Consider the following 27,666-nt stretch of genomic DNA (forward strand, 5'->3'; position numbering starts at 1 on the left):
AAACATTGTTCCAAATTAGAAATGTTATGTTTTATTTATTTTTATGTAACCTTTATTTAACTGTTGACCAAATTCGACATTCTCTCAAAAAATCCCCACTTCCACTGGTTAACACTGTACTTTCGCACTGACAGACTTTAGAGCGGAGTCAAGCCTCTTGCTTCCTCGCTGGTTATATCCAAGATGGGTTTCTCTGTGCTTCTTAACTAGTGGGCTGTTCCAGCCAGGAGAACTCAAAATGCAATATATCAGCCAATAACATCTGTGGGGAGGAAATTCTTTGTAACATATTCACTTTACAAACCCATCAGATTGTTCCTGGATATTTGATGATGTAGAACAGTGAAACATTTTCTTTAACAATATATATTTTTAAACCAAAACTGTAGAAGTGAAAAAACAACAGCTTCAAGAGTTCTAAGAAATGTTCAAGGCCAAAACATTATGGTCATGACAAAACCGATAAGACTTTTTTTAATGACACCGGTAGGTGGCTCCTTGTTCTGGTCTGGTTCTCTCTGGGGTGGTGATGGTAATGTGTCCAGCTTTTCAACAGCAGTGTCCACATGTATCTCTCCTAGAGGCCTCTACCAGTGCCCCCCTCCTCCACTACCTTTCCCTTTACTCCTTGTCTTCTCCTCTTCCTCCAGGTCAAAGTCAGAATCACTCTCATTCTGACGCTCCTCCTCCTCAGGGTCATAGTTCAACTGTCGATTCCTCTGTCGCCTGCTCCTCCGCTCTCCCACCTCCACTCCCTCCCCACTCTCCCCTTGGTGATAGCGTGTGACGAGGTTCTTGAGGCTGACGTTGTGGTTAAAGCTCTAGACGCAGCGCTGGCATTTGAAGGGCTTCTCCCCAGTGTGGACGTGCAGGTAAGACTTCAGCTGGCTGAGCTGGGCAAAGGAACGCTGGCACACCTGACACCTAGCAGGAGCAGAATGTAATGGAAAACATTAACACTTTGCAGTCCACTTTCAGCTGATAATACAAACAAACAAAACAGACATGTCAGAGGGAGATGTGTTCAGTATCAAACTAACAGAGAACGCAGTATAAAACACCAACCTGAAGGATTTGTTGTCACTGTGGCTCAGCTCGTGCCTCTCAAGCTTGCTAAGTTGGGGAAACTCCTTGTAGCACGTGTTACAAATGTCTCTTGGACTCATGCTCTCTGAGATGGTGGTTCCGTTTCAAGATGTTGTAAAATCCCAAGGGGCATTTGGAGCACCTATAGTGCAACTTTTTGACCCGGTGGTCGTCCTTCTCGTGGGTCCACTTGTCTTCCCTGGCCTTGAATGGCTTGAGGCAGAACTTACAGTAGACATGCTCTTGATGGTGAAGCCTCTGGTGATGCTTGAGGCCAGCTTCATCCACACAGCGCTTCCCACAGACATAACAGCGGAACAGCTTGAACTTGTTCACACTGATGCCCCACACTGACTAACGTTGAGATGAGGAGTCCACAGGACAGAGATGCCGTGAACGTTTGGAGTGCTCTCAACGGACGTGCTCCTCATAACTGTCGAGGTCGTTAAACCGCATGCAGAGTTTGTCAAACCCAACCGGCTCCTCAGGCTGGCCATCACACACACAGCTTCTTGTGTCGGCGTGGAGTGTAGGCTCGCTCGCGCCGTCTCTCTCGCACGCAGTCTCTCTCTCACACACACACACACACAGAATCTAAAGTCACCTCCTGCTCCACTGAGGGTTCCCACTCAGCATTAGCCTGCCGCTCCTCTCTGCTGGGCAGTCCCTTCATCCGTCTGTCTCTCATCTCCTTGCTCCTCCTCTAGGTGCAGAGCCCTTTCCTCCCTGTTGGGTGCAGTGAATGCATCACTGTCCTGTGGATCCTCAGTCACCTCCATCACCAGAGAGCCAGTCAGCCCCAGTTCCCCCTTCTCAAACACCATGGCAGCCAACAGCTTCTTCTCTTCCTCGCTATAGGAGGCAACACTTCTCCTGCTTCACAGACCCATTCCTTTCCATCCTCAGGGAACAACTGTCGTCTATGTTTCTGTATTCACACGGAAGGACCACTGACACTTCACTCACCTAATTCAAATGAAAACAGAGGTCAGTGTTATTGGCTACATGATGAAGTGTGTTTGACTTCATATGCATGCTGAAACTTATCTCATACAGCAGCATCATAACCTGTTCTCCGTGGTTCGACTCATCTGAGCTTCTGGGCTGAATGTTCACACACTGGTCCTCCTCAATGGACGGACAACATTCTTCAGTGGCACTGCTGCCTTCTGGCCTATCAACAGTGACTGTGTTAATACCCTCTCCTGACCAACCATGATATCTGTCCTTCATGGCTCCCTCTTAACACAATAATAAAGAATTAGAAAACATATGTCCGTTTATATGGTTTGCCTACATGTTGTGCATAGAATGCCCACTGATGGGACATAACTTTTAATCTTACTGCTTGACAGTTCCATTCTCTCATAATAGTCCCCGGGAAAAATGTTCTGAGCATACTAGTAACTTTCGGAGGTCGTCAGTCGGAGTATTGGCGTCAATGTTCAGGGTAACTAGCCATAGTCTCAATCGGTCCGGATCTCTCAATGGAAGTTGGTGAAACATTATATCTGACCCATTCCTTGTGTTTGTTATGGCAAGTTTTTACCGTACACTCACGAACCGTATTGGAACAGGCGATGGAAGTCCGTCGATGTAACGCAAGTCTCAGCACACTTAGCTAGCTCGCTAACTTGCTAACGTTCTTCAGTGGTACAGTTGCTGTCTGGCCAATCAACAGTGACGGTTTTAAAACCCTCTCCTGAACAACCATGCTGTCTGTTCTTCATGGCTCCGTCTTGTCGACCTATGTTTTTACATACATAATAAAGTAGAAAACATACGTCCATTTATATAACATAGCCCAAATATTTTCTATGGCTTAATACTAGCCAACTAAACTTCAGTAGCAAGCGACATTTCATTGCATACCAGCTAGCTACAACAGAGATACTGGAGGGATGGAATTTCCATTCCGTCTCTGCTACAAAGACACATAAACAGGAAGTGAGGCACAAGTCCGTTCCAGAAATATGATTTCCAGGCAACCAAGTAAATAAAAGTTCCTAGCTGCAACCTAGGTTAAAAATAATGACTTATTTTCAACCTTGGCTGCAAACTAGCCCTGCAAGTCTTGTGGTGGCCAACAGGGCTTAATAGCAGAGATATTTATTAGGAGGGCCGCAGAGCTATAGGGGGTGGTGGGGACCTTACATGTCTGAGTGAGTGAGAGAGCGCTACCCTTTATAAACTCATTAATTCTTTATTTGATAAAATAATGTTATGGGAAACACTGTTCATTCTGTTTTCATGCTTAGTGAGCTTTTGCATTGTTAATGAATCACTCAGTGTTTATCTCAATAGTGTGTGTCATCTTTACAGGTAAGAAGACAGGAACATAGAAAATATAGAATATTGCCCTCGTTTATAATCATATATCTACAAATAAAATAGACTGAGCGTAATTTAAAACAATGTTTTATTAAATCATAAATTCAACATCCCAAAAGTGCATAGGGGTTTATAGCAAATAAACTCCACATTTTAAGACAAGAAAGTTCAATCTAAGGAGAAAACATTAATAATTTTCCTAGTGCAGTACCTTCTCATAACCTATGGCTTGTGGCTGAATGAGATACAGCTCTCCTCATAATAACCTATTCTAGTCACACCCTGGATACAATTTCATCATCATATTAGTATTTGCTGATGATCTCCTTAGCAAGTGCGATGTAAGCTGTCATGGCATCCTCCTTGGACATACCTATAAAATAAGAACACAAATACAACATTTACATTTATTTAACCAGGTAAATCCCATTGACACCCAGAGTCTCTTTTTCAAGGGAGACCTGGCCAAGAAGTCAGCAACAATCAATACATTACAGAATTAAAACGTACAACAACATGATCCAGACAAAAAAAAAGCATTTACACTCCTCCGTAACAGAGTCTCCCATCAATATTTTAAATTCATTCAGTGGCACTAACATATCTAGATGAAGCATGGATTGTAGATTATTCCATGCATCTGGTGCACAAGAAGAGAAGGCAGCATTGCCTAATACTGTGAATGTCCTGGGGACTTTAAGTAGCAACCACCTAGCAGACCGGGTATGGCAACTGCTGGTGGTGAAGGAGACCAGACTACAGAGGTAAAGAGGGAGTTTACCCAAAAGGGCTTTGTAGATGAACACATACAAATGGATCTTTATGCGCATATAAAGTGTGGTCCAACCCACCATTTGGTACAATGTGCAATGGTGGGTGAGTGACTTGGCTTTGTAATAAAGCTCAAGGATGCATGATAAACAGAGTCCAGTCTCTGTAAGACGGAGGAGGTTGTATGCATATACAACAAGTCACCATAATCAATTACAGAAAGAAAAGTGGCCTGAACAAGCTTCTTTCTAGCCATTAGCGGGAAGCAAGCCTTATTACTAAGATAAAAACCCAATTTCAATTTAAGCTTTGTCACAAGATTATCCACATGAACTTTAAAGGAGTTGCCAAACGTCAGCCTCCAAACCTTAATCACTTGGAGAAGATCTGCAAAGAGGAGTGGGACAAAATCCCTCCTGAGATGTGTGCAAACCTGGTGGCCAACTACAAGAAACGTCTAACCTCTGATTGCCATCAAGGGTTTTGCCACCAAGTACTAAGTCATGTTTTGCAGAGGGGTCAAATACTTATTTCCCTCATTAAAATGTAAATCAATTTATAACATTTTTGACATGCGTTTTTCTGGATTTTTTTGTTGTTATTCTGTCTCTCACTGTTCAAATATACCTACCATTGAAATTATAGACTGATTATTTCTTTGTCAGTGGGCAAACGTACAAAATCAGCAGGGGATCAAATACTTTTTTCCCTCACTGTAGGTATTTGGTTGGATGACACTTTTTCCTTGGATAAGCCACCAGATGTGACAATGCTAACGTTCTCTGGCAGAGTTCTAGCTCTGGTAAAAGTCATGAATTTAGTTTTTTGTATATTCAAGACCAGTTTGAGGCCATAAAGGGAGGCCTGCAGTGACCGAAAAGCAGTCTGGAGCTCTTCAACAGCCTGAACCAGAGAAGGAGCACATGAATATATAACTGTATCATCACTAGGGATTCATAGACCTTGGCCAGGATAGGGAGTTTAGAAATCGGACAATAGTTATTAGCATCTGAGGGATCTCCACCCTTTAGCAGTGGGAGGACATAAGCTGATTTCCAAATGCTGGGTATGGAATTGGTCAAGAGACTCAAGTTGAAAATGTGAGCTACAGGATCAGTAATAATACCAGCTTCTATCTTTAAGAGGTAGGGGTCCAGGTTGTCCGGACCTGCAGACTTTTTAATGTCTACAGCCTTTAGTGCTTTATAGACCTCAGTATAAGAAACAGGCTCAAAGTTTAAATGGTTCACATGTGGGCCAATATCATAGTTGACTGTAACAGAGCTTACATTAGAGGCCTGGGCCCCACCATTATCAAAAACTGAACCAGCAGATATGAAGTGCTTCTTAAAAACCCCTACAATATGGGCTTTATCATTCATTAAATGGTCAGGAAGGCCAGAGGATACATTAGAACCTGACAGTGATTTGATTAGCTTCCAGAACTTGGTAGGGTTGTTTAGGTTCTCTGTGACTGTATTTAAATAGTAATCTGATTGGGACTTCCTGATCATCCTGTGCATTTGTTTCTTAGCGCTCTGAAGTAGGTCCAGTCAACAGGAGCATTTGTATGTCTAGCTTGAGCCCAATATATATTTCTAATTAATTCTGCCAAGTTATCTGAAAACCAGGGATTGTCCCTTCCACTGATTGTTAATTTCTTCACAGGGGCATGCTTATCACAAATCAACACAAATTTCATATAAAAATAGACCCAGGCAGTGTCAACATCGGGAATCAGATTTACTGTTAACATTATGGTACAGAACGCTTATTATGGTAAGAACGCTTGTTCATCAAACTGTCTAAAATGTCTTTTAAAAATATAACGGGGTTTGGACATTTTTGTATTTCTAACAAGCAATTGCACAGTGATCACTGACATCATTACAGAATATCCCAGTCGATGTGTATTTGGGAGGGGTATTCGTTAGAATAATGTCCAATAGCGTTGATTTGTTAGGTGCTCTAGGATTCGGTCTTGTAGGCGCATTAATTAATTGAGCGAGATTCAGAGAGTCACACAGTTCTTTAAAAGAAATGAGTCAGATACAGATGTAAGCATGTCCCAGTTCAAATCTTCTAAAATAATGAATTCAGAGTCATTTAGTTTGTGCAGGACATCAGAAAGAGAGTTAAGTGCGTCTCCCGAAGCCGAGGGCGTTCTGTAGCACCCGACTACAGTGATGTGGGAGTCCTTATATATGTTCACTTTAACCGCAAGCAAATCAAAATGTTTGGCTTTGGTAATCGAGATAATTTCAGTGGTGTTAAACTCGGATTTAACATAAATTGAAACCCCTCCTCCTTTACTAATCCGATCCGTTCTAAAAACCGTGTACCTATCAATACAAATCAAGTTATTTGACACAGATTTCTTTAGCCAAGTTTCTGATAAAACCATTAGGTCTGCATTTGTCGTTTTGGCCCATATTCTAATCATGTCTATTTTTTACAAATATTCTTCTTGCATTAACATGCAAGAGGCCAAAACCTGCTGTTTTTAAAATCATAGGGAGTCGGTAAAGATTGCATGGTATCTACCGGCCCAGGGTTTGGTCGCACATTACCAGAGATCATCAACAAAAGCACAACAATATATCTCAGTTGCCCAATACGTGAGGATTTGGCGGAGCCAGCACCATTGTCAATAAAACGAACTGAGTCTTTCGACACAGAAAAAAAGTAATTCAATAGTTTGAGATTTTGGAAGTATGCCATCAAGTGTAGGTCCAGTTGCGTTTGAGAGTGGTACAAATGTAATTGCAGAGAGAGACCAATTTCCTAGTGGTATTGACATGATGGTCTCGTCGGAGTGTTTGCAAATTGAAGGGCATAAGGCGAAGATAATTCACTCACCCATTGATCATTCAGACTATTTAATCCAGGATGGCATTGAGTAAAGAGCAGTAACAGATACATAATGCCGGTTTTTAGAGGTATTTCAGCACAGGTGTGCAGCGACCAGTAGACGTTGTGTATAACAAGGTAGATTTTCCCACCGCCCACGGTGCATCAGGTTTTCCAATCCGATAACCGCTTCTCCGCTCCTAGTCTTCAATGCGCACCTACACTCGCGTAGCAGGCCTTGCGCGCAGACAGGCGCTCCTGACACGGCGAGCTCCAACTCCAGAAAGGTGTAATAAAAAATAAAGTCCTTCTCAATCCGAAATCTTTGTATAAGTAAATGTCGTAAAATAGAGACTGAGATATAAAAATAGTTGTTATATACAGCATCCACCTTCACGTAAAAAGTATTTGCTTCTGTAAACAGGACCAGGGTCATTAAAACATAAAAACTCTTAAAACTCTACTCTCAAGGATCACACATACAAACGGACAGATTGATTGGCTACCATCTTGGATTCTTGCCACTGTAAGTCTGGTAACATACATTCAAATTAGAGCAACATCATCACACATACACACACCCTCCCTTACTCACACACGCACCAGTGTACACTATATTATTTTCAATTAAACGTGTTGGTGAATGGTGATTGCAGCCTTCAATGCCAAGTACAATCTCTAGATGGGTGTTATCATTACCCCTTACTGTAGCATTCTGTTCACTAAATGTTCATCACTGGATTAGAATGTTCCAAAGACTGAAACAAGGGTAGAGGATGGAGGGCTAGTGTGGAGGCCATTCCTTTTTTCCATTATGAGAGAAGACAAAATCCTTTTATTTTACCTTTCCTAGAATCCCAGGCCTCCCACTTGGCTTTTCCCTTCATGTCTAACATGCCTGGTTTGTCTGTGGAGAACAAGAGAGGACAGTATTTAGGACATCAGTGGTGACTGGTAAAAAAATGAAGAGAACTTCAGAGGAACCAGACCAGATTTAAGGTTAGGCTTTACGTTCTATTGGCCTACCAATACTAGTGTGGGTATCTGATATGGCCATTTTGGAAAGCAGTTTTCTGATATCTGGGAGATGAGCGCCCTATCTACCCAGAATTTGCTAAAATAATTGTTATTCTCTCCATATAATTGTAATGGTCCTTTCACTTGTGTATGTTCTGTACAATTATGTATTTCAATTAGCATGTTTTAAATGGCACAAAGAAAATTCCGTACCAATGTTGATGTCTCCAAATATGGCCTGCTTATACAGACCATACATGTCCAGCAGCTCCTGGTCTGAAGGTCTGGACTTCACCTTCTTCACATCATCTGCTACTCGCTCAAACTCTGCCTGCACGGAGAGATGGAAGAATGGAGGGAAAGGGTCAGATGGGAAAACAATACAGCAAAGAAACTCCAGAATGTAACCTAATCTACAGCATTACAGTCTATTACTGCCCACTACCGAGCAGCCAAACAGTGGGTCCTTATTCCATTTAGAGCTGTGGATGCCAATTTGTTTGTATGAATAATCTACTTTACACAGATCTGCAATAAAAAAAAAAACAGCAAGGCTAAATGGGACAATGGGCACATTCATCTAATCAGAAAGGAAACCCCCAAACGAATTTCTGTTCCACATGCAGTTTTAATAAAACAAAAACACTTTTTGGTTGTACATTCATTCAATCTCACTACAGTGTAATGTTAAGTTGGCCCAAAACCAACCAGAAGAAAGTTGACACTGTAAGATCATCTGGTTGTTTCAACTTTCTTCTGGTTGGTTTTGGGCCAACTTACGATCAAATGAATGTAAGATCAAATGAATGTACAACCAAAATAAACAAGGGGTGTGCAGTGCATTCGGAAAGTATTCAGACCCCTTCACTTTTTCCACATTTTGTTACGTTGCAGCCTTATTCTAAAATTGATAAAATAATTTCACCCCTCATCAATCTACACACAATAGCCCATAATGACAAAGTGAAAACAGGTTTTTAGACATTTTTGCACATTTATAAAAAATTCAAACCAGATATCACATTTACATAAGTATTCAGACCCTTTACTCAGTACTTTGTTGAAGCACCTTTGGCAGCGTTTACAGTCTCACGTCTTCTTGGGTATGACGCTACAAGCTTGGCACACCTGTATTTATTTATTTATTTTATATTTATTTAACTAGGCAAGTTAAGAACAAATTCTTATTGTTACAATGACGGCCTACCCCAGCCAAAACAGGACAACGCTGGTCCAATCGTGTGCCGCCCTATGGGACTCTCAATCACAGCCAGTTGTGATACAACCTAGAATTGAATGTTCCTGTTCAAATGGTTTAGGTTGTCTCTTTTTTAATCAAGCTTCCTAACCCTGACAGTCATTCTGAATGTAGGTTGCGGGTGAATAAAAATTCCAACTGTTGGATATCTTAACTCTGTCTGGATTACAATAAGAACTACACATCACTTTGCAAGCCACCAAAATGTGACTTGCAGGCCTAATGTGGCCTGTAAACCAGGAGTTTCCTAACATCACTGTGTTAGGGTAAAACGAGGCAATTAAAGTAAGGCCTTATGATACGTGTAATGTATTGTCAAGTTTAATTTAATTTATTTATTTTACCCCTTTTTTTTCCCCAATTTCGTGGTATCCAATTGGTAGTAGTTACAGTCTTGTCTCATCGCTGCAACTCCCGTACGGGACTCGGGAGAGGCAATGGTCGAGAGCCATGCGTCCTCCGAAACACAACCCAACCAAGCCGCACTGCTTCTTGACACAATGCCCATCCAACCCGGAAGCCAGCCGCACCAATGTGTCGGAGGAAACACTGTACACCTGGCGACCTGGTCAGCGTGCACTGCGCCCGGCCCGCCACAGGAGTCGCTAGTGCGCGATGAGACAAGAATATCCCTGCCGGCCAAACCCTCCCTAACCCGGACGGCGCTGGGCCAATTGTGCGCCGCCCAATGGGCCTCCCGGTCGCGGCCGGCTGGTCAAGTTGAATTTTAATGATAAACATTTACCTAGGAACTTATTTGGTGAAAGCCACAGGCCTTTAAAATGAAAGAATTCAACAACAATGTCTCCGTCACTAACAAATATGGTCATGGGTGGTAACTCTACCATTCCCTCAAAAAGAAAAGTCACCATGTGAAATATGCAAATTAGGCTTTAAACCCCAAACAGTGTAACAGTGTTTTTGTTTAACACTAATAGGAATTAACTCTTGATCAACACTAGTGTTGAACAGAAATAACACAGAGTTCATTATCTCATAGTGTTACATTTGAGTAACACTGACAAGTTTAATGCAGTGTTCATTTTTTACACTTTCTGAGTGTTACATTTAAGTGTTATAAAAAAAGTACTTTTTACACTCTGTAGTGTGGGACCATATGTACTCTGAGATGGTGATAAAATTAATTATTTAAGTGTTGATTTAACGATGCAAAATGTGCTGTGTACATAGTGGGAGCAGCACAGCAACAACATTATTGCTTAATTATAATAAGTAGTACATGCAATGTTTCATTCTAATAGGTTACAGTAGCCTAGCTATTATTGGCCTTGGAATCGTGACAGCACTGCAGTCTGTAGAAACATCAATATTTGATCTCGAGGGCCTCTGTTGATGACGGCAGCTGGTATCCAATACACCTCAGCATCCTTGCGCATAATTCCGAGATGGCTAGCAAATCAAGCTCTAAATGTCAAAAACAATACACAGGCATGACTCAGTAAATAGAGAACATAACGGTAAACGTAGTCTATATGTGTATGTACAAGCCTACCTACCACCAGCTACCACATCAGTCGACCAATCGCATCTCTTACAAAAACGTAGGCCTAACCCCGTTATCTAGATCGACTCATCACTTAGATAGAAGATGTGTACGCCAAGTGTGCAGGGAAAACATAGCCTACCTGAAGAGACATCTCGCAAAGTTAAACTCCGTAGGCTACTGTAGGTAGTATTAGCCCAAAGTGTCCTCTCGGCTGTGTGAATAGCTCTGACTGCAGCTGTAACAGACTGGGAGCTTACAGTAAATATCGGTCAACGCCTCGGGAGTCGGGACCGCAGTGGGGTGGATAGACAGCTGATTGGCTGACCAAACATTCTGAGACGCGGCGCATAAAGGACGCTAAAATAAAATAAGATTTAAAAAGGACACTCTCATCAATGCAAGTCAATATTGGATTTTTCGCGTTTCATGACCAAATCATACTGTATAAAATTGATTGTGTAGCTCAATGAATATTCTAATATAGGGACAATTCACATGGATTGAATTTGTGGCATGTTTAGCATTTGGAGGCAGTGTTAGGTAAAAAAAAATATATTTTGTAATTTGGACGTAGAAACAGTGATTGATGGAGGATGAGAGATGGTAGGCTACCATCCTACTGGAGCTCAGCTGGACTCCACTCAGTTTGATTTCAGCAGTTTGTGGTTCTTCTAATTCAGAAGTTTAGGCATCTGAGGGTCTGATTCAGGAGACTGAAGGCTTGGTAGCATCCAGTGGTTCTGATGGGTCATATGGTTTGTAGCAAGTGTTATTAGGTGGCTTTGGTTTTTCTTGGTAAATTGTCAATATAATATTAGAAGATTGTTTGGTGGCCTTTTTCTCGTTGCCAAATTGATTAGCTCAATGCGCGTTTGAAGGGCGCGGCTATGTTGAAACGTCATCAACCGCAGACATACAATATGGCTGCGCCCATGGACACAGCACATTAGTTGTGTGCACTGACCTACAAATGCTTTTTTATTGTTATAATTGAGGTAAAAACCAGACGGCTGTGGCTATATAAGTAACTATGGCAGTTTGTCAGCTCGATATGTTTAATTTAAGTTTGTTTGCTAACTTGTTAAAACTACTCGCTATATCTATAGACATGCTGGGAAATGTGTCTGTCGCTGAATAACTAGTTAGCCAGCTAGCTAGCTAGCAGTGATGTGTAGTAGTGATTGAGGGGGAAACATTGTTACAGGGCAAACTTACTACCTTTACATACAGGTTAGAGGACCACAGTACAGAGCCCTTATTTTACTTTATCTGACGATGTAATCTGATTCCAGATCTACCCCTATGATCTACCCTCATAGCCAAAGGCTGTAGTGATACTTTTAGTGTTTTTTTGTGTTCGTTTTTATGGCAAAGGTTGTACTGTGCTAACAGGGTTTAAGCCCCACCCCGGCATCATCCCTCAATCACTACTGTGAATTAACATTCAAGGAGTCTACCCCACAGAACTAGAGCAATTGAATATATGTATATGCTACCCTGCTGGTAAATGTGATAACATATGGGAGTTGAGTCAGCAGTTCATGTGAATTCCTCCTGTCTTCACTCCAGATAAAGATGGCCACTCCAGGCAAAGTGTCGAAAAAGGAGCGGAAGAAGCAGATCCCAGCTAAGACGTCCCTGAACTCCCCCTACAGACTGCAATGGAGCCCGCTGCAGAGTGATGATGTACACTTCATCCTGGACACTCTGAAGAGCAAACTGTCAGCAACTGGCCTGGAAAAGAAAGAGGTGAAAGGGTTTCGACAGTGGGGGAAAAAGAGAAATAAGAACCCACCTACAGGACATGACTCGGTAGCTGAGCCCCCACAGATACCCCTCGACACTGTAACACCGGAACGTCCTGTTAAACCCAGAGAGCAAGGCTGGACTGACGTAGCCGCTAGGAGGCAGCTGGCCATCGGCATCAACGAGGTCACCAAGGCTCTGGAGAGGAACCTGCTCCGGCTGGTGCTCGTGTGCAAGTCGGTCAAACCGCCGCATATGACGAGCCACCTGATAGCGCTGTGCCGGACGCGGGGCGTGGCGGCATGCCAGGTGCCGCGTCTCAGTGAGAGTGTGGCGGGACTGCTGGGGCTGAAGTGCGTCCTGGCACTGGGATTCAGACAAGGGGACAGGAACGAGGATGGGATGTTCTCCGACACTGTGGAAGCCATTGTACCCAGAGTGCCTGCTCTGCAGGTTGCCTGGATACCAAGCCCTCCCAGTGAAAAAGGTGCAACAGTTGAGGGGCAGGTAGGAGAGGAAGAGGGAACAGCTGAGGGGCAAATGGAGGTGGAAAAGGGAGAGGAGACAAGAGGTCAAAAACGGAAAATTGAAGACATTTCTTCAGACATTACAGAATGTCCATCCTGCGTACTTCAGCCTCTTAAAGTGAAAAAGATTATCCCGAACCCCTCTAAAATACGGAAACCAAAGACTAAGAGCAAGTAGAAGCAATTTATGTACAAAAGATGACATGAAACGGTAGTGTAGGCAGCCCTGGATGCTGATTGGAGGTGGAGGTCTCTGCTGCCAATCTGGAGGAAACACTCCCAAAATCCCATGGACTTAAATTAAATAAATTAGACAGCACACTCAGATGTATCTTTTAAAGTCTAGATGAGTTTATTCCATCATGCTGGTATAGCTTGCGTGAGTATTTGAAACATATTCAGATTTTGGATGAGAGGTCATGTCTAAACGCTGCTGGTTCTAATTCCTAATTTCTTTTACAGCCTGCCAAGGAATTCAATAAAAATACTGTTTTTCAGTTAGAGAAAGGTGTGTGTCATTTCAAAACTACACATTTTGATATTATATATATTTTAAAAAAAACATCTTAAATAAGGCAAGGACTTTGGGTGCTCTCACTAGGGGTATCTGCATTGTATCAAAAACTGTCTCATGCTCAAATTCAAACAAGTTGAAGTATACGTCCACAACACCCAACACTCAGGGTGCCCCTGGGACTAGTAAACACATGGCTGATTCAGATTCACAGTTTTGGGGATCAGTTCTATTTCAGCCATCTTTATTTGAATGCCCAGTGTTCTGTGCCATTGACATAGGTCGTCTTCCCTTGCTCAGACGTTAAATGCATCAACCAATGGTTGCATGCCACATCATCGGCTGTGCCGTCGGGCACCCGATTGCTATAACATGGTTAGCTGATACGCAAAATACCTATCCAGGCATTGTAAGATCTAGCATGTATCAGCAACGTCTGAGCAGAGGAGCCTGACCATTACCTTGGTTTGGGCACGGCCCCAGATACAGAGCCACACCTCAGAAACGCTTAAAGCAAGTAACCTGCTCTTTCCATGACAAACTGACTTGGTGAAAGCTATGATCCCTTATTGATGTAACTTGTAAATCGGCTTCAATCAGTGTAGATGGTGAGGAGACAGATTAAAGACAGTTTAAAGCCTTGAGACATGGATTGCGTATGTGTGCCATTCAGAGGGTGAATGGGCAAGACAAAAGATTTCAGTAACTTTGAACAGGGTATGGTAGTAGGTGCCAGGGGCACCGGTTTAAGTGTCAAGAACTGCAACGCTGCTGGGTTTTTCACTCTCAACAGTTTCCCCTGTGTATCAAGAATGGTCCCCTACCCAAATGACATCCAGCCAACTTGACAACTGTGGGAAGCATTGGAGTCAACATGGGCCAGCATCCCTGTGGAATGCTTTCGACACCTTGTAGAGTCCATGTGCTGATGAATTGAGGCTGTTCTGAGGGCGAAAGGGGCTGCAACTCAATATCAGGAAGGTGTTCCTAATGTTTTGTACATTGTATTTTCCCCATGTAAACAAAAAAGCATTTTCCCCCATGTACACAATCAACTAACTCAGTTTCTCATTGACAGGGACACTTGTATATCTAACTGTAGTAACCATGACATCAGCAAACAGAACAGCTGTTTTCTCTCATCACAGGTTCCTTCATGTTCTGGATCATACACAAGGAGCTACCTGATACTCCAACCCAATACCTTTATTTATAGGTGAAGATGTCAGTTTGATTTTTAAGGGGCTTTAACAAATACTGACAGACATGGGAGGAATGGTGACAGAACACACAACATATAAGCACAATCCTAAATATCAGAATTGTGCCCGGGAAAGAAATTGGGACCTTTTTAAAATAATATATGCTTTTAGCTGCACAAACACACCAAAAAAATTAAAACTATAACAGTTGTAAAATAATAAAATTCCCATCCTGCATTTTATGTTTCTCAAACACTCAGATATTGAAAAACCTAAACACACAAAACAGAAATAATCAATATATAAAATGCACCTGGGGTTGTTAAGGAGCCTTTCACTCAGTTAAGAACTTATGATTTGTGCTTCAAATACATTCTTCCTCAAAAATCCCTAGAATCCCCTCCCCTCCTAACCGTTCATAGGAACACCAAAGTCAATAACATCTACGCTAGTTGAATCTTTCCTCTCCCACACTACAGGAATAAATATGTTCTGGCATTAAATGTACAGGTTACTACATTTCTGCACTGTCCAACAAACACAGTTACCAATGCACCTTTTTGAATTAAACAAGAAAAACACTTTGGATGCAAGTCTTCCTTCTCTTCATGTAGTGTGTGTGTACTGTACAAGAGTCTGTCTCAGGCAGAGCATGACTTCACATTCAGGATGTTGATGGTTAAAAAGAGTTATGAGTTCCGGGTGAGCAGAGAGAATGTTCTCCATGATAAAAATGATCCAGGAGAGATGCTCAAAGTGATGCACACCTCCCGATCACTTTGATTGGTTGATTGTTGTCATTGTCTTCTTCTAGTTTGGGACTACCTGTGTGTCCAGGTAGAGTGATGTTAGGGGTCAAAGAAGACCTTTGACCTCTGAGTGTGTAGCAGTCACAGACAGACTAGTTATTGAAGAACAAGGCCAACCTGAAACAGAGCGACAGAGATAGAAACATAATTTGAATTATTGACTGATTTCCCATTATGAAATCCTTTCACTATTTTCACAGCACACCCAGGAATACACCCCACCTTGTTGACACACACACACACACACACGCCTCACCATGTCGGGGTCCATGGGGGGACATTTCCAGTTAAAGAGGTAATACTGCAAGTTGCCGTCTCCGATGCCAAATTTGAGCTTCTCCAGAAACACCTTGTTCTCCATCAGGTCCAGAGCATTAAACACATCAAAGCCTTTCTGTGGGACACACAAACACACACCATTTAGATGGACATGATAGTAGTTGTGTTGAACCTTTGTATTTATGTTGGAAAGAGTGTGTGTGTGTGTGCAGTACCAGTTTGGCCAGTATGAGAGTGTCATTCATCAGGTCCAGTAGTGGAGTGTGTGTGTGAACGCTGTAGAAGGAGTAAGCAGCCTTTAGACTTCTGTGCTGTGGATGGTGCATCACTGTGGAGGGCAGGGTGTAGAAACTAGTGAAGTCTGTCAACACACCACCGGCACCCTGAGGGTAAACACAGAATAGCAAATTAAAAGTACTCAGATGTCAGTATCTAATTATATTGAACAAAAATAGAAATGCAACATGCAACAATTTTACTGAGTTAGTGCATATAAGGAAATCAGTCAATTGAAATAACTTCCTTAGGCCCTAATCTATGGATTTCACATGATTGGGCAGGGGGCGCAGCCATAGGCCCACCCACTGGGAAGCCAGGGCCAGCCAATCAGAGTTTTTCCCCATAAAAGGGCTTTATTACAGACAGAAATATTCCTCAGTTTCATCAACTGTCCGTGTGTCTGGTCTCAGACGATCCCTGAGGTGAAGAAGCCGGATGTGGAGGTCCTGGGCTGGCGTGGTTACACGTGGTCTGCGGTTGTGAGGCCGAATTCTCAAAAACGACGGAGGTGGCTTATGGTAGAGAAATTAACATTAAATTATCTGGCAACAGCTCTGGTGGACATTCCTGCAGTCAGCATGCCAATTGCACACTCCCTCAAAACTTGAGACATCTGTGGCCTTGTGCTGTGTGACAAAACTGCACCTTTTAGAGTGGCCTTATATTGTCCCCAGCACAAGGTGCACCAGTGTATTGATCATGCCGTTTAATCAGCTTCTTGATATGCTACACCTGTTAGGTGGATGGATTATCTTGGCAAAGGAGAAATGCTCTCTAACAGGGATGTAGACAAGTTGGGCACAATATGAGAGAAATAAGCTTTTTGTGAGTATGGAAGATTTCTGTGATCTTTAATTTCAGCTCATGAAAAATGGGACAAACTTTACATGTTGAGTTTATATTTTTGTTCAGTATATCCATGTAATTATCTAATTGAACAGACAAAAAGACAGACCCCTACCTCCACAACAAATGTGTCTATGATGTTGTCCTGAGGGAGGAACCAGTGTGCCACCTCCTCCTCGCCCATAGAAGGCGCCAGCTGGAATCGTCTCATGTGTTTCTGCAGCAGCTCCGTCACCTGACGCACGTCACGCCTCTCCATCACTCGCAAGCCAGGGGTCTTAGTGCTCTACAGAGCCGGAGAGAAAGGGGAGTTATACACATACACCCAACATCACACACAGGCCTGTAACCATAAAGCAAAGTTTATTAGCCCCGTCAGCTGGGGGAAGTGTCTTGCTCAGTGAAGGAGAGATGTGATAGATGGTGGAAGTGTAACATTGTGTGTGTTCTTACGTCTGGTAGTCTGTACAGTTTCATGGTTCTCTGCAGCGTCATGTTTCTGCTCAGGTGAGAGAATTTCACCTCCACCAGCTTCCTGGGGTTCAGAGAACGATGCCAGTACCTGTTCACAAAACACAACACTCCTGTTGCATACTCTAGTTACAGTTAGGCAACTTAAGTTATGCATTCTATGTATTCTTATTTTGTTAGGACAAATTCATGAATTGTGTCTCTGTACCTGCAGGTAGACACAGGTTTGGGTAGTACCACTCCTGCCGTGTAGGCGGCCTGGAATATACCCTCCAAGTTAACCCTTCGTGTGATCTCCCTGATCAGAACTGGAGCCACACGCTTTGAACGTAATTTCTTATGAACACACAGGAAGTTGATCTCAACCATTTTCTTTAAGCTGGAGAGGGAGGGAGGAAAACGTGTGCATCAAGTTCAGCACTGACATGCACCTGTCCACGACGTTGTTGATGTGTGTCCGCTGTGTGATTAGAGCGTGTGTGGTTAGGGCGTGTGTGTGTGACTCACGTGTCGTAGATGTGGATATCAGCAGGAATGGCACTGATGAAACCAACCAGTTTCTTATTGGAGGAAACCCTCACCCCACAATGCCACTGGGGCAACCAGCCTGGAGGACGCAACGCCCTGAAAGAGAGAGAGAAAGAAAGAAGAGAAGAGTAGGAGAGAGAAAGAAGAGCAGAGAGAGAAAGAGAAGATAAGGAGAGAGAGGGGGAGAGAGAAAGAAGAGAGGGAGAGAGAAAAAGAGAAGGAGAAGGAGAGAAAAAGGAGAAGGAAAGAGAGGGTGAGAGAGGAGGAGAGACACATAAGGAAGCAGAGTAGTTTAGACAGAGGCCAAACACACAAACAGTTTAACAATCTAAGTAGAGTATGGATTTGACTTACCATTTGAGAAAGCTGGGTGAGTAATCAAATCTAAACATGTTGTCATCATCCTCCACATAGTTCTCATTCAACAAGGTGTACAACTCCTTCAGCTGAGAGAGAAAGAGTCTTAGTAAAGTCTTCTGACTGCACGACTTTGATGTCTGGTGGCAATGAATATAAACTTTTTAACACAAAGAAACATACACACTCACCACGTCAGCGTTGCTGAGGTCCAGAGTGTCCCACATAAAGCCCTGTGGTAGAGAGTAGGGCTCCTGTCTGATGTTGTCCTTGTCAGCCTCGATGGGCCCATGGCTGGTTACAACCTCATCTGCCAAAACACAACCAGCCAATCACAACCAACCAGCCAGCCAATCACAACCAACCAGCCAGCCAATCACAACCAGGGGACTTGAGAAAACACAGCCATTGTGTTTTCTTACTATAACAATGTGCTTGACTTTTCTCTGATTGTGGGAGTACTATATCTGTACATATTTACAGGGCCTATAGAAAGTTTACACCCCCTTGAACTTTTTTTGCGTTACAAAGTGATCTTGAAATAGATTTGTCTGTTTTTTATCATTGATCTATACAAAATACTCAAAATTCTACACATTTTTACAAATGAATAAACATTTTATACTTAGTCTTTTCAGCCCCCTTGTTTAGGCAAGCCTAAATTAGTTCAGAAGTAAAATGTGGCTTAACAAATCACATACGTTATATGGACTCACTGTGTGAAATAATAGGGGTTGACATGATTTTTGAATGACTACTCCTTCCTCTGTCCCCCATACATAAAACACCTGTAAGGTCCCTCAGTGAAGTATTGAATTTCAAGCACAGATTCAACTACAAAGACCAGCAAACTTTTTGAAAGCCTCATAAAGATGGGCAGTGATTGATAGATGGGTAACAATAACAAATTGATGGGTAACAACAGACATTGAATATATCTTTAAGCATGGTCAAGTTAATAATTATGCTGTGGATGATGTATTAAACCACCCAGACACATCAAAGATGCAGCAGTCCTTAACTGAGCTGCAGGACAGGAAGGAAACTGCTTAGGGATGTCACAATGAGGCCATTGGTGATTTTAAAACAGCTATAGAGTTCAATGGCTGTGATGGGAGAAAACTGAGGATGGATCAACAACATTGTAGTGACTCCACAATAATGACCTAAATGACAGAGTGAAAAGAAGAATACAAATATACAAAATACAAATATTCCAAAACATGCATATGTATGCAACAAGGCACTAAAGTAATACTGCTAAAAAACACAGCAAAGGAACACATGTTTTGGCCTAAATGCAAAGTCTAATGTTTGGGGCAAATTCAACACAACACTGAGTAACTGCCTCCTTATTTTGGTGGTGGTGTCTGCGGCATGTTATGGGTATACTTTACATGGGCAAAGACTTCTGTTTCTTTTCATCCTGAAAAACTCAGGAGGGAGCTAAGCCCAGGCAAAATCCTAGAGGAAAACCTGCTTCAATCTGCTTTACACCAGACACTGGGAAAGGAATTCATCTTTTAGCAGGACAATAACCTACAACACAGAGCCAAATCTACACTGGCATTAATTACCAAGGCAGTGAATGTTCCTGAGTGGCCAAGATAGATTTTCAAGCAGATTTAGGTCAAAACTATGTCAAGACTTGAAAATTGCTGTCTAGCCATGACCCCCAACACCTTGACAGAACTTGAAGAATGTTGAAAATAAAATTGGCAAATATTGCGCAATACAGGTGTGCAAAGCTCTTATGAGACTTACCCAAGAAGACTCACAGCTGTAAATGGCTGCCAAAGGTGTTTCTAACATGTATTGACTCAGGGGACTGAATACTAATCTAATCAAAGTATATTAGTATTTAATTTTTGCAGCCCGCCTGGTGTTCAACATTCCCAAGTTCTCCCATGTCACCCCGCACACTCCACTGGCTTCCAGTCGAAACTCGCATCCACTACAAGACCATGGTACTTGTCTACGGAGCAGCAAAAGGAACTACCTCTCCTTGCCGTTAGGCTAGGCTCAAATCCTGTACCCCAATCCGAGCACTCCGTTCTGCCACGTCTGGTCTCTTGTCCCTCCCACCCCACGGGAGGGCAGCTCCCCCTCAGCCCAGTCCAAAAATAAATGCCTCCTTACTAGCTCTGACTAAGCTGATAGTAAGTATATTTTTCCTGAAAGTAGCTATGACAGTGATATGTGGTTGTCCCACCCAACTATCTTAAAATGGGCGGCAGGTAGCCTAGTGGTTCGAGCGTTGGACTAGTAACCGAAAGATTATATATTCAAATCCCTGAGCTGACAAGGTACAAATCTGTCGTTCTGCCCCTGAACAACGCAGTTAACCCGCTGTTCCTAGGCCGTCATTGAAAATAAGAATTTATTCTTAACTGACTTGCCTAGTTAAATAAAGGTCAAATAAAAAAAAATTACAAACTGTAAGTCACTCTGGATAAAAGCATCTGTTAAATTACTAAAATGTATATGAATATATCTATATTTTAAAACATTCTTCCACTGAGTATTTAGCGTAGATCATAGACAAGAAAATCACTAATGCATCAATTTTAATCCCAATTTGTAACAAAATGTGAATAAATCCAAGGGGGTGTAGACTTTCTATAGGTACTGTATGTGTAGTTTGGTAAAAGTGTGTGATCGAGTGTGTATGTCTCACTCACTGTGTGTGTGTGTGTGTGTGTCCCCCTACTCACTGAGTTTAGGTACTGGCTGTGTGTCCCTACTCACTGAGTTTAGGTACTGGCTGTGTGTCCCTACTCACTGAGTTTAGGTACTGGCTGTGTGTCCCTACACACTGAGTTTAGGTACTGGCTGTGTGTCCCTACACACTGAGTTTAGGTACTGGCTGTGTGTCCCTACTCACTGAGTTTAGGTACTGGCTGTGTGTCCCTACACACTGAGTTTAGGTACTGGCTGTGTGTCCCTACACACTGAGTTTAGGTACTGGCTGTGTGTCCCTACTCACTGAGTTTAGGTACTGGCTGTGTGTCCCTACTCACTGAGTTTAGGTACTGGCTGTGTGTCCCTACACACTGAGTTTAGGTACTGGCTGTGTGTCCCTACTCACTGAGTTTAGGTACTGGCTGTGTGTCCCTACTCACTGAGTTTAGGTACTGGCTGTGTGTCCCTACTCACTGAGTTTAGGTACTGGCTGTGTGTCCCTACTCACTGAGTTTAGGTACTGGCTGTGTGTCCCTACTCACTGAGTTTAGGTACTGGCTGTGTGTCCCTACACACTGAGTTTAGGTACTGGCTGTGTGTCCCTACTCACTGAGTTTAGGTACTGGCTGTGTGTCCCTACTCACTGAGTTTAGGTACTGGCTGTGTGTCCCTACTCACTGAGTTTAGGTACTGGCTGTGTGTCCCTACTCACTGAGTTTAGGTACTGGCTGTGTGTCCCTACTCACTGAGTTTAGGTACTGGCTGTGTGTCCCTACTCACTGAGTTTAGGTACTGGCTGTGTGTCCCTACTCATTGAGTTTAGGTACTGGCTGTGTGTCCCTACTCACTGAGTTTAGGTACTGGCTGTGTGTCCCTACTCACTGAGTTTAGGTACTGGCTGTGTGTCCCTACTCACTGAGTTTAGGTACTGGCTGTGTGTCCCTACTCACTGAGTTTAGGTACTGGCTGTGTGTCCCTACACACTGAGTTTAGGTACTGGCTGTGTGTCCCTACTCACTGAGTTTAGGTACTGGCTGTGTGTCCCTACTCACTGAGTTTAGGTACTGGCTGTGTGTCCCTACTCACTGAGTTTAGGTACTGGCTGTGTGTCCCTACTCACTGAGTTTAGGTACTGGCTGTGTGTCCCTACTCACTGAGTTTAGGTACTGGCTGTGTGTCCCTACTCACTGAGTTTAGGTACTGGCTGTGTGTCCCTACTCACTGAGTTTAGGTACTGGCTGTGTGTCCCTACTCACTGAGTTTAGGTACTGGCTGTGTGTCCCTACTCACTGAGTTTAGGTACTGGCTGTGTGTCCCTACTCACTGAGTTTAGGTACTGGCTGTGTGTCCCTACTCACTGAGTTTAGGTACTGGCTGTGTGTCCCTACTCACTGAGTGTAGGTACTGGCTGTGTGTCCCTACTCACTGAGTTTAGGTACTGGCTGTGTGTCCCAGAACTGGTACTTGTGTTTGGTGGCCTCGTCGATGCTCTTAGCTGGTCCCTGGCAGGACAGCAACTCCATGGCTCTCTGGATGTCCTGCAGCTTCTGCATGGGCAGCCCTGGGTTCTACACACAGGTGAGAAGGTTAGAACACACACACACACACACACACACACACACACACACACACACACACACACACACACACACACACACACACACACACACACAGAGAGACAGACAGAGAGAGACAGAGAGACAGAGAGACAGAAAATCCCAAATGGACCCCTTACAACCTATGCACTTGTGGAGATCTGAGAGGATTTGATTGGTATATGAAATATGGCGTAACTTCCACTTAGCCTCTCTCAGGACAAGGTGGAGCTATTACCATATTGCTTAAACCTGTCAAATCCAGTCAGATCTCCACAAGTGCATAGGGCTTGATTTGGGATTGGGCCAGAGCAAGAGGGGGAGAGAGAGAGCGGTTATTCACCTTTATCTCCTGTGAGTCTGAGGCAGAGTCTGACTTGGCCCCTCCAGAGCTTGGCTTCTCTTTCTTTCTCTTCTGTTTCTTCTTCTTCTTCTTAGCCCCCAAGTCTCCCCCCGGACTCCTACACACACAGATTTGATAGCTAGCTGGCTACATATCTGCTCTGGAGTAAAGGTTAGCTGGTACTATTGTCATGCTGAATAATTAAAGTCAGGCTAAAATGGGGCCAGATTATGCATACCCCATTTGAGTTGCCGGACATGTATAAATCCACGAGTACCGCTGTAGGCTATAGTTGGTATACCTCAGTGGGTGTAACCGGAGCTGAGTAGCAATCACTCTGCCTAACAACGTTAGTTTACATACTGTTTTACGTCTAGCCTGCTGCTGTAACGTCAGAGAAGGACAGCCAAGGATATGCGCTGCTGTTAGCTAGCAAATGCGCCAGCAGTATAAAACAAAATAAGCCATTTAGTTAGATAAATATCCATTTAGTTTATGCCATTCCATTGACAATTGCTTTAAATGCAAACAAGTCAATCCTACAGGCTACTCACATGCTTAACTGGCAATTTAGCTAGCTGGCCAGTTAGCTTGCAATAACTACACAACGCCTAGCACGCTGAGTCTCATTCATTCAAATGAAAAGCTACTAAGCTAGCTTTCATTTATATGGCTACATTGCCATGACATCCACTAGCCAGCAGGATTATAATACACTTGCTACTCAGACGACAGAGGGCCACCATCACATAAAAACATTATGTGATAGAATTGACGAACAGGGCATATATGGTCCTTGGTCGTAAAAACACTAACGTTAGATGTATGCGCGAGCTCATTATCCAAAGAAACTCATCCACCCCCTACACAGGACTGAGCCACCGGAGCGTGGACGCGTGCTGCCCCGGACTGCTGCGTTTTGTGTCTGGTTGGTGAAGCCGAGCCTCACCCTTGCATGTGTTCATTCTCCTCCTCGTTATCGCCATCTATTCCGCAGGTGTCCTGGTCGTCCAGCTCCAGGCTCTGCTGACTGGCTGCGGACTCGCTATCTTCCGCCATCATGGATGAAAACATATATATATATATTTTTTTTTAAATATGCTGAATGAACAGGAGACAGGGAGGGATGGGGAAAAAACAAAGAGGTTAAATCGGAAATAGCGCCATCTAGTGGCCAATCTCCTCGCAGCACGTTTGCAGAGCAGTAGGCTAAGTTCCCAAATCACATCACATCGAAACAAGGAGAGGTCAGTGATACACTACATGACCAAAAGTATGTGGACACTTGCTTGTCGAACATCTTATTCCAAAAGCATGGGCATTAATATGGAGTTGGTCCCCCTTTGTTGCTATAACAGTCTCTACTCTCCTGGTTAGGCTTTCCACTAGATGTTGGAACATTGCTGCAGGGACTTGTTTCCATTCAGCCACAAAGGCATTAGTGAGGTTAGGGCTGGCTCGCAGTCGGTGTTCCAATTCATCCCAAAGGTGTTCGATGGGGTTGAGGTCAGGTGCCCTGTGCAGGCCAGTCAACTTCTTCCACACCAATCTCAAAACATTTCTGTACGGACCTCACTTTGTGCACAGGGGCAATGTCATGCTGAAACAGGAAAGGGCCTTCCTCAAACGGTTGCCACAAAGTTTGAAGCACAGAATCGTCTAGAATGTGATTGTATGCTGAAGCGTTAAGACTTCCCTTCTCTGGAACTAAGGGGCCTAGCCCGAACCATGAAAAACCGCCCCATACCCTTATTCCTTCTCCACCAAACTTTTCAGTTGACAAAGCATTCGGGCAGGTAGCGTTCTTCTCCTGGCATCTGCAAAACCCAGATTCGCCTGTCGGACTGCCAGATGGTGAAGCGTAATTCATCACTCCAGAGAACACGTTTCCACTGCTCCAGAGTCCAATGGCCGCGAGCTTTACACCACTCTAGCCAACGCTTGGCATTGCGCATGGTGATCTTAGGCTTGTATGCGGCTGCTCGGCCATGGAAACCCAGCTCCAGACAAACAGTTCTTGTGCTGACGTTGCTTGCAGAGGGAGTTTGGAACTTGGTAGTGAGTGTTGCAACCAAGGAGACGCGCTTCAGAAATCCAGCTCTGTGAGCTTGTGTGGCCTACCACTTCGTGGCTGAGCCGTTGTTGCTCCTAGACGTTTCCACTTCACAATAACAGCACTTAGAGTTGACCGAGGCAGCTCTAGCAGGGCAGAAATTTGACGATCTGACTTGTTGGAAAGGTGGCATCCTATGACAGTGCCATGTTGAAAGTCACTGAGCTATTCAGTAAGGCCATTCTACTGCCAGTGTTTGTTTATGGAGATTGCATGGCTGTGTGTTCGATTTTATACACCTGTCAGCAACGGGTGTGGCTGAAATTGCCGAATCCACTAATTTGAATGGCTGTTCAAACTTTTGTATATACGATACCAGTTAACATTTTGAACACATCTACTCATTCAAGGGTTTTTCTTTATTTTTACTATTTTCTACATTGTAGAATATTAGTGAAGACATAACTATGAAATAAGACATTTAGTAACCCCCAAAAAATTCAGCAAATAAAAATATACTTTATATTTGAGATTCTTCAAAGTAGCCACCCTTTGCCTCGATGACAGCTTTTCACACTCTTGGCATTCACTCAACCAGCTTCATGAGGAATGCTTTTCCAACAGTCTTGAAGGAGTTCCCACATATGCTGAGCACTTGTTGGCTGCTTTTCCTTCACTCTACAGTCCAACTCTTCCCAACCAATCTCAATTGGGTTGAGGTCGTGTGATTGTGGAGGCCAGGTCATCTGATACAGCACTCCATCACTCTGCTTCTTGGCCAAATAGTCCTTACACAGCCTGGAGGTGTGTTTTGGGTCATTGTCCTGTTGAAAAACTAATTATAGTTTCACTAAGCGCAAACCAGATGGGATGGCGTATCGCTGCAGAATGGTGTGGTAGCCATGCTGGTTAAGTGTGCCTTGAATTCTAAATAAATCACAGACAGTGTCACCAGCAAAGCACCCCCACACCTCCTTCTCCATACTTCACGGTGGGAACCACACATGGAGATCATCCGTTCACCTACTCTGTGTCTCACAAAGACACGACGGTTGGAACCAAAAATCTAAAATTTGGACTCATCAGACCAAAAGACAAATTTCCACCGATCTAATGTCCATTGCTCGTGTTTCTTGGCCCAAGCAAGTCTCTTCTTATTGGTGTCCTTTAGTAGTGGTTTCTTTGCAGCAATTGGACCAGGAAGGCCTGATTCACACAGTCTCCTCTGAACAGGTGATGTTGAGATGTGTCTGTTACTTGAACTCTGTGAAGCATTTATTTGGGCTGCAATCTGAGGTGCAGTTAACTCTAATGAACTTATCCTCTGCAGCAGAGGTAACTCTGGGTCTTCCTTTCCTGTGGCGGTCCTCATAAGAGCCAATTTCATCATAGCGCTTGATGGTTTTTGCGACTGAAATGTTCCAGATTGACTGACCTTCATGTCTTAAAATAATGATGGACTGTTTCTCTCTGCTTATTTCATCTGTTCTTGCCATAATATGGACTTGGTCTTTTACCAAATAGGGCTATCTTCTGTATACCACCCCTACCTTTTAACAAGGCACACATGTTAATGGAAATGCATTCCAGGTGACTACCTCATGAAGCTGGTTGAGAGAATGCCAAGAGTGTGCAAAGCTGTCATCAAGGCAAAGGGTGGCTACTTTGAAGAATCTCAAATATAAAATATTAGTATTTGTTTAAACATTTTTTGGTTACTACATGATTCCATGTGTTTTGACATCTTCACTATTATTCCAATGTAGAAAATAGTAGAAATAAAGAAAAACCCTTGAATGAGTAGGTGTGTCCAAACTCTTGACTGGTACTGTATAGCATAGATCAAACGTTTCCATCATATATATAAAAAAATAACATCAACATTGCCATGCTATGACATTATGTAACATATATAATGCATAATTAGACAAATGTAACTATTAGTAATTATTAGATTCTGTAACATGTATAATGAATTAGAATGATAAACTTCAGTCTAATAAGGTTTGGTCGAGACAAGTAGAAATGTGTGTGTGACTAAGAAAATACTGAGAACAATTAAACTGTGTATGACCTGACCTGGCTAGAACTCTGAGAAACTTACGGCAGGAAAGGGAGTCCCATCAATGTCCCTCTAATCTCAGGGGAATGGAACTGCCAGCTTGGTAGTGATAAACAGTGGTGAGAACTATGGGGAAGGTTACATCCCACCTACTGTTCGTGTGTATGTATGTGCGTAGGCTATCTACTGTTTGTGTGTAGGTATGTGCGTAAGTAGGGAGGGAGTGAGTTATAAAATGACATGTTCTTTGTATTTTGACTTTAGAACGTTCTTGTGAATAAACTCTACGGACCTTTTGCATAAGCTGAGTATTTGCCTAATTATTATTAAACCCAAAGTCTTACAAACCTCGGGGATTGGTCAAACTTATTGATTGTTAGTTATTATCATTGGGATTGAAAATTCTCGTGACAGGAGTGTGTCTGTCAGCTACTGAATTCAGGGGGAAACGGCTGAGCTGCAGGTTCTCTGGCCATTATGTCCCGATGGTGGGTTGATATGCTGCTCCCTTAAATCCGTCCGTTAGTAACTGCCAACCGGGAAAGCCTTGAGG

The 27,666-nt window shown here is 43.2% G+C and overlaps 3 protein-coding genes and 1 long non-coding RNA gene across 6 annotated transcripts; 1 reads left to right on the forward strand and 3 right to left on the reverse strand.

Moving 5' to 3' along the window:
• Positions 1–15: 15 nt before the first annotated feature.
• On the reverse strand, positions 16–3,028 carry LOC106606003 (uncharacterized). Of its 2 annotated transcripts, XR_001328979.2 has the most exons (3): positions 2,155–3,028; positions 1,066–2,052; positions 16–924 (listed from the first exon to the last, which is right to left on the reverse strand). It is a non-coding gene; the product is annotated as an uncharacterized lncRNA (long non-coding RNA). The 2 variants fall into 2 exon arrangements; XR_001328975.2 differs by having other exon boundaries at positions 1,066–3,028.
• A 461-nt stretch (positions 3,029–3,489) lies between these two features.
• Positions 3,490–11,053, reverse strand: acbd7 (acyl-CoA binding domain containing 7). Its single transcript, NM_001141117.2, has 4 exons — positions 10,960–11,053; positions 8,269–8,386; positions 7,883–7,945; positions 3,490–3,790 (listed from the first exon to the last, which is right to left on the reverse strand). The coding sequence occupies exons 1-4, from the start codon at positions 10,969–10,971 to the stop codon at positions 3,723–3,725; spliced, it is 261 nt and encodes an 86-aa protein (NP_001134589.1). The 5' UTR covers positions 10,972–11,053; the 3' UTR covers positions 3,490–3,722.
• A 698-nt stretch (positions 11,054–11,751) lies between these two features.
• On the forward strand, positions 11,752–13,595 carry rpp38 (ribonuclease P/MRP 38 subunit). Its single transcript, NM_001141879.1, is given in 2 exon segments — positions 11,752–11,815; positions 12,390–13,595. A coding segment is annotated over 1 exon segment (876 nt). The 5' UTR covers positions 11,752–11,815; positions 12,390–12,395; the 3' UTR covers positions 13,272–13,595.
• nmt2 (N-myristoyltransferase 2) lies at positions 13,423–24,161 on the reverse strand. 2 transcript variants are annotated; one of them, XM_014152966.2, is made up of 12 exons: positions 23,948–24,161; positions 22,999–23,116; positions 22,487–22,628; positions 18,570–18,688; positions 18,376–18,467; positions 18,001–18,117; positions 17,702–17,872; positions 17,476–17,584; positions 17,138–17,308; positions 16,113–16,280; positions 15,875–16,012; positions 13,423–15,735 (listed from the first exon to the last, which is right to left on the reverse strand). In XM_014152966.2, the coding sequence occupies exons 1-12, from the start codon at positions 24,070–24,072 to the stop codon at positions 15,715–15,717; spliced, it is 1,491 nt and encodes a 496-aa protein (XP_014008441.1). In that variant the 5' UTR covers positions 24,073–24,161; the 3' UTR covers positions 13,423–15,714. The 2 variants fall into 2 exon arrangements, with proteins under 2 accessions (XP_014008441.1, XP_014008449.1); XM_014152974.2 differs by lacking the exon at positions 23,948–24,161 and adding an exon at positions 23,237–23,941.
• Between the last annotated feature and the right edge of the window lie 3,505 nt (positions 24,162–27,666).

This window comes from Salmo salar, chromosome ssa05, assembly GCF_905237065.1.
Source record: "Salmo salar chromosome ssa05, Ssal_v3.1, whole genome shotgun sequence".
In the NCBI taxonomy this organism is placed as follows: domain Eukaryota; kingdom Metazoa; phylum Chordata; class Actinopteri; order Salmoniformes; family Salmonidae; genus Salmo; species Salmo salar.

Bases quoted from the DNA above. Each gene is read 5' to 3' on its own strand.
- acbd7 (NM_001141117.2), bottom strand. The intron at 7,946-8,268 runs GTACGGAATTTT...TGTTCTCCACAG, and splicing joins ATTTGGAGACATCAACATTG to ACAAACCAGGCATGTTAGAC. The intron at 3,791-7,882 runs GTAAAATAAAAG...CTTATTTTATAG, and splicing joins GGCCTGGGATTCTAGGAAAG to GTATGTCCAAGGAGGATGCC.
- nmt2 (XM_014152966.2), bottom strand. From the start codon at position 24,072: ATGTTTTCATCCATGATGGCGGAAGATAGCGAGTCCGCAGCCAGTCAG. The intron at 22,629-22,998 runs GTGAATAACCGC...ACCTGTGTGTAG, and splicing joins CAGACTCACAGGAGATAAAG to AACCCAGGGCTGCCCATGCA. The intron at 18,689-22,486 runs GTGAGTAGGGAC...GTGTTTTGGCAG, and splicing joins ACAGCCAGTACCTAAACTCA to ATGAGGTTGTAACCAGCCAT.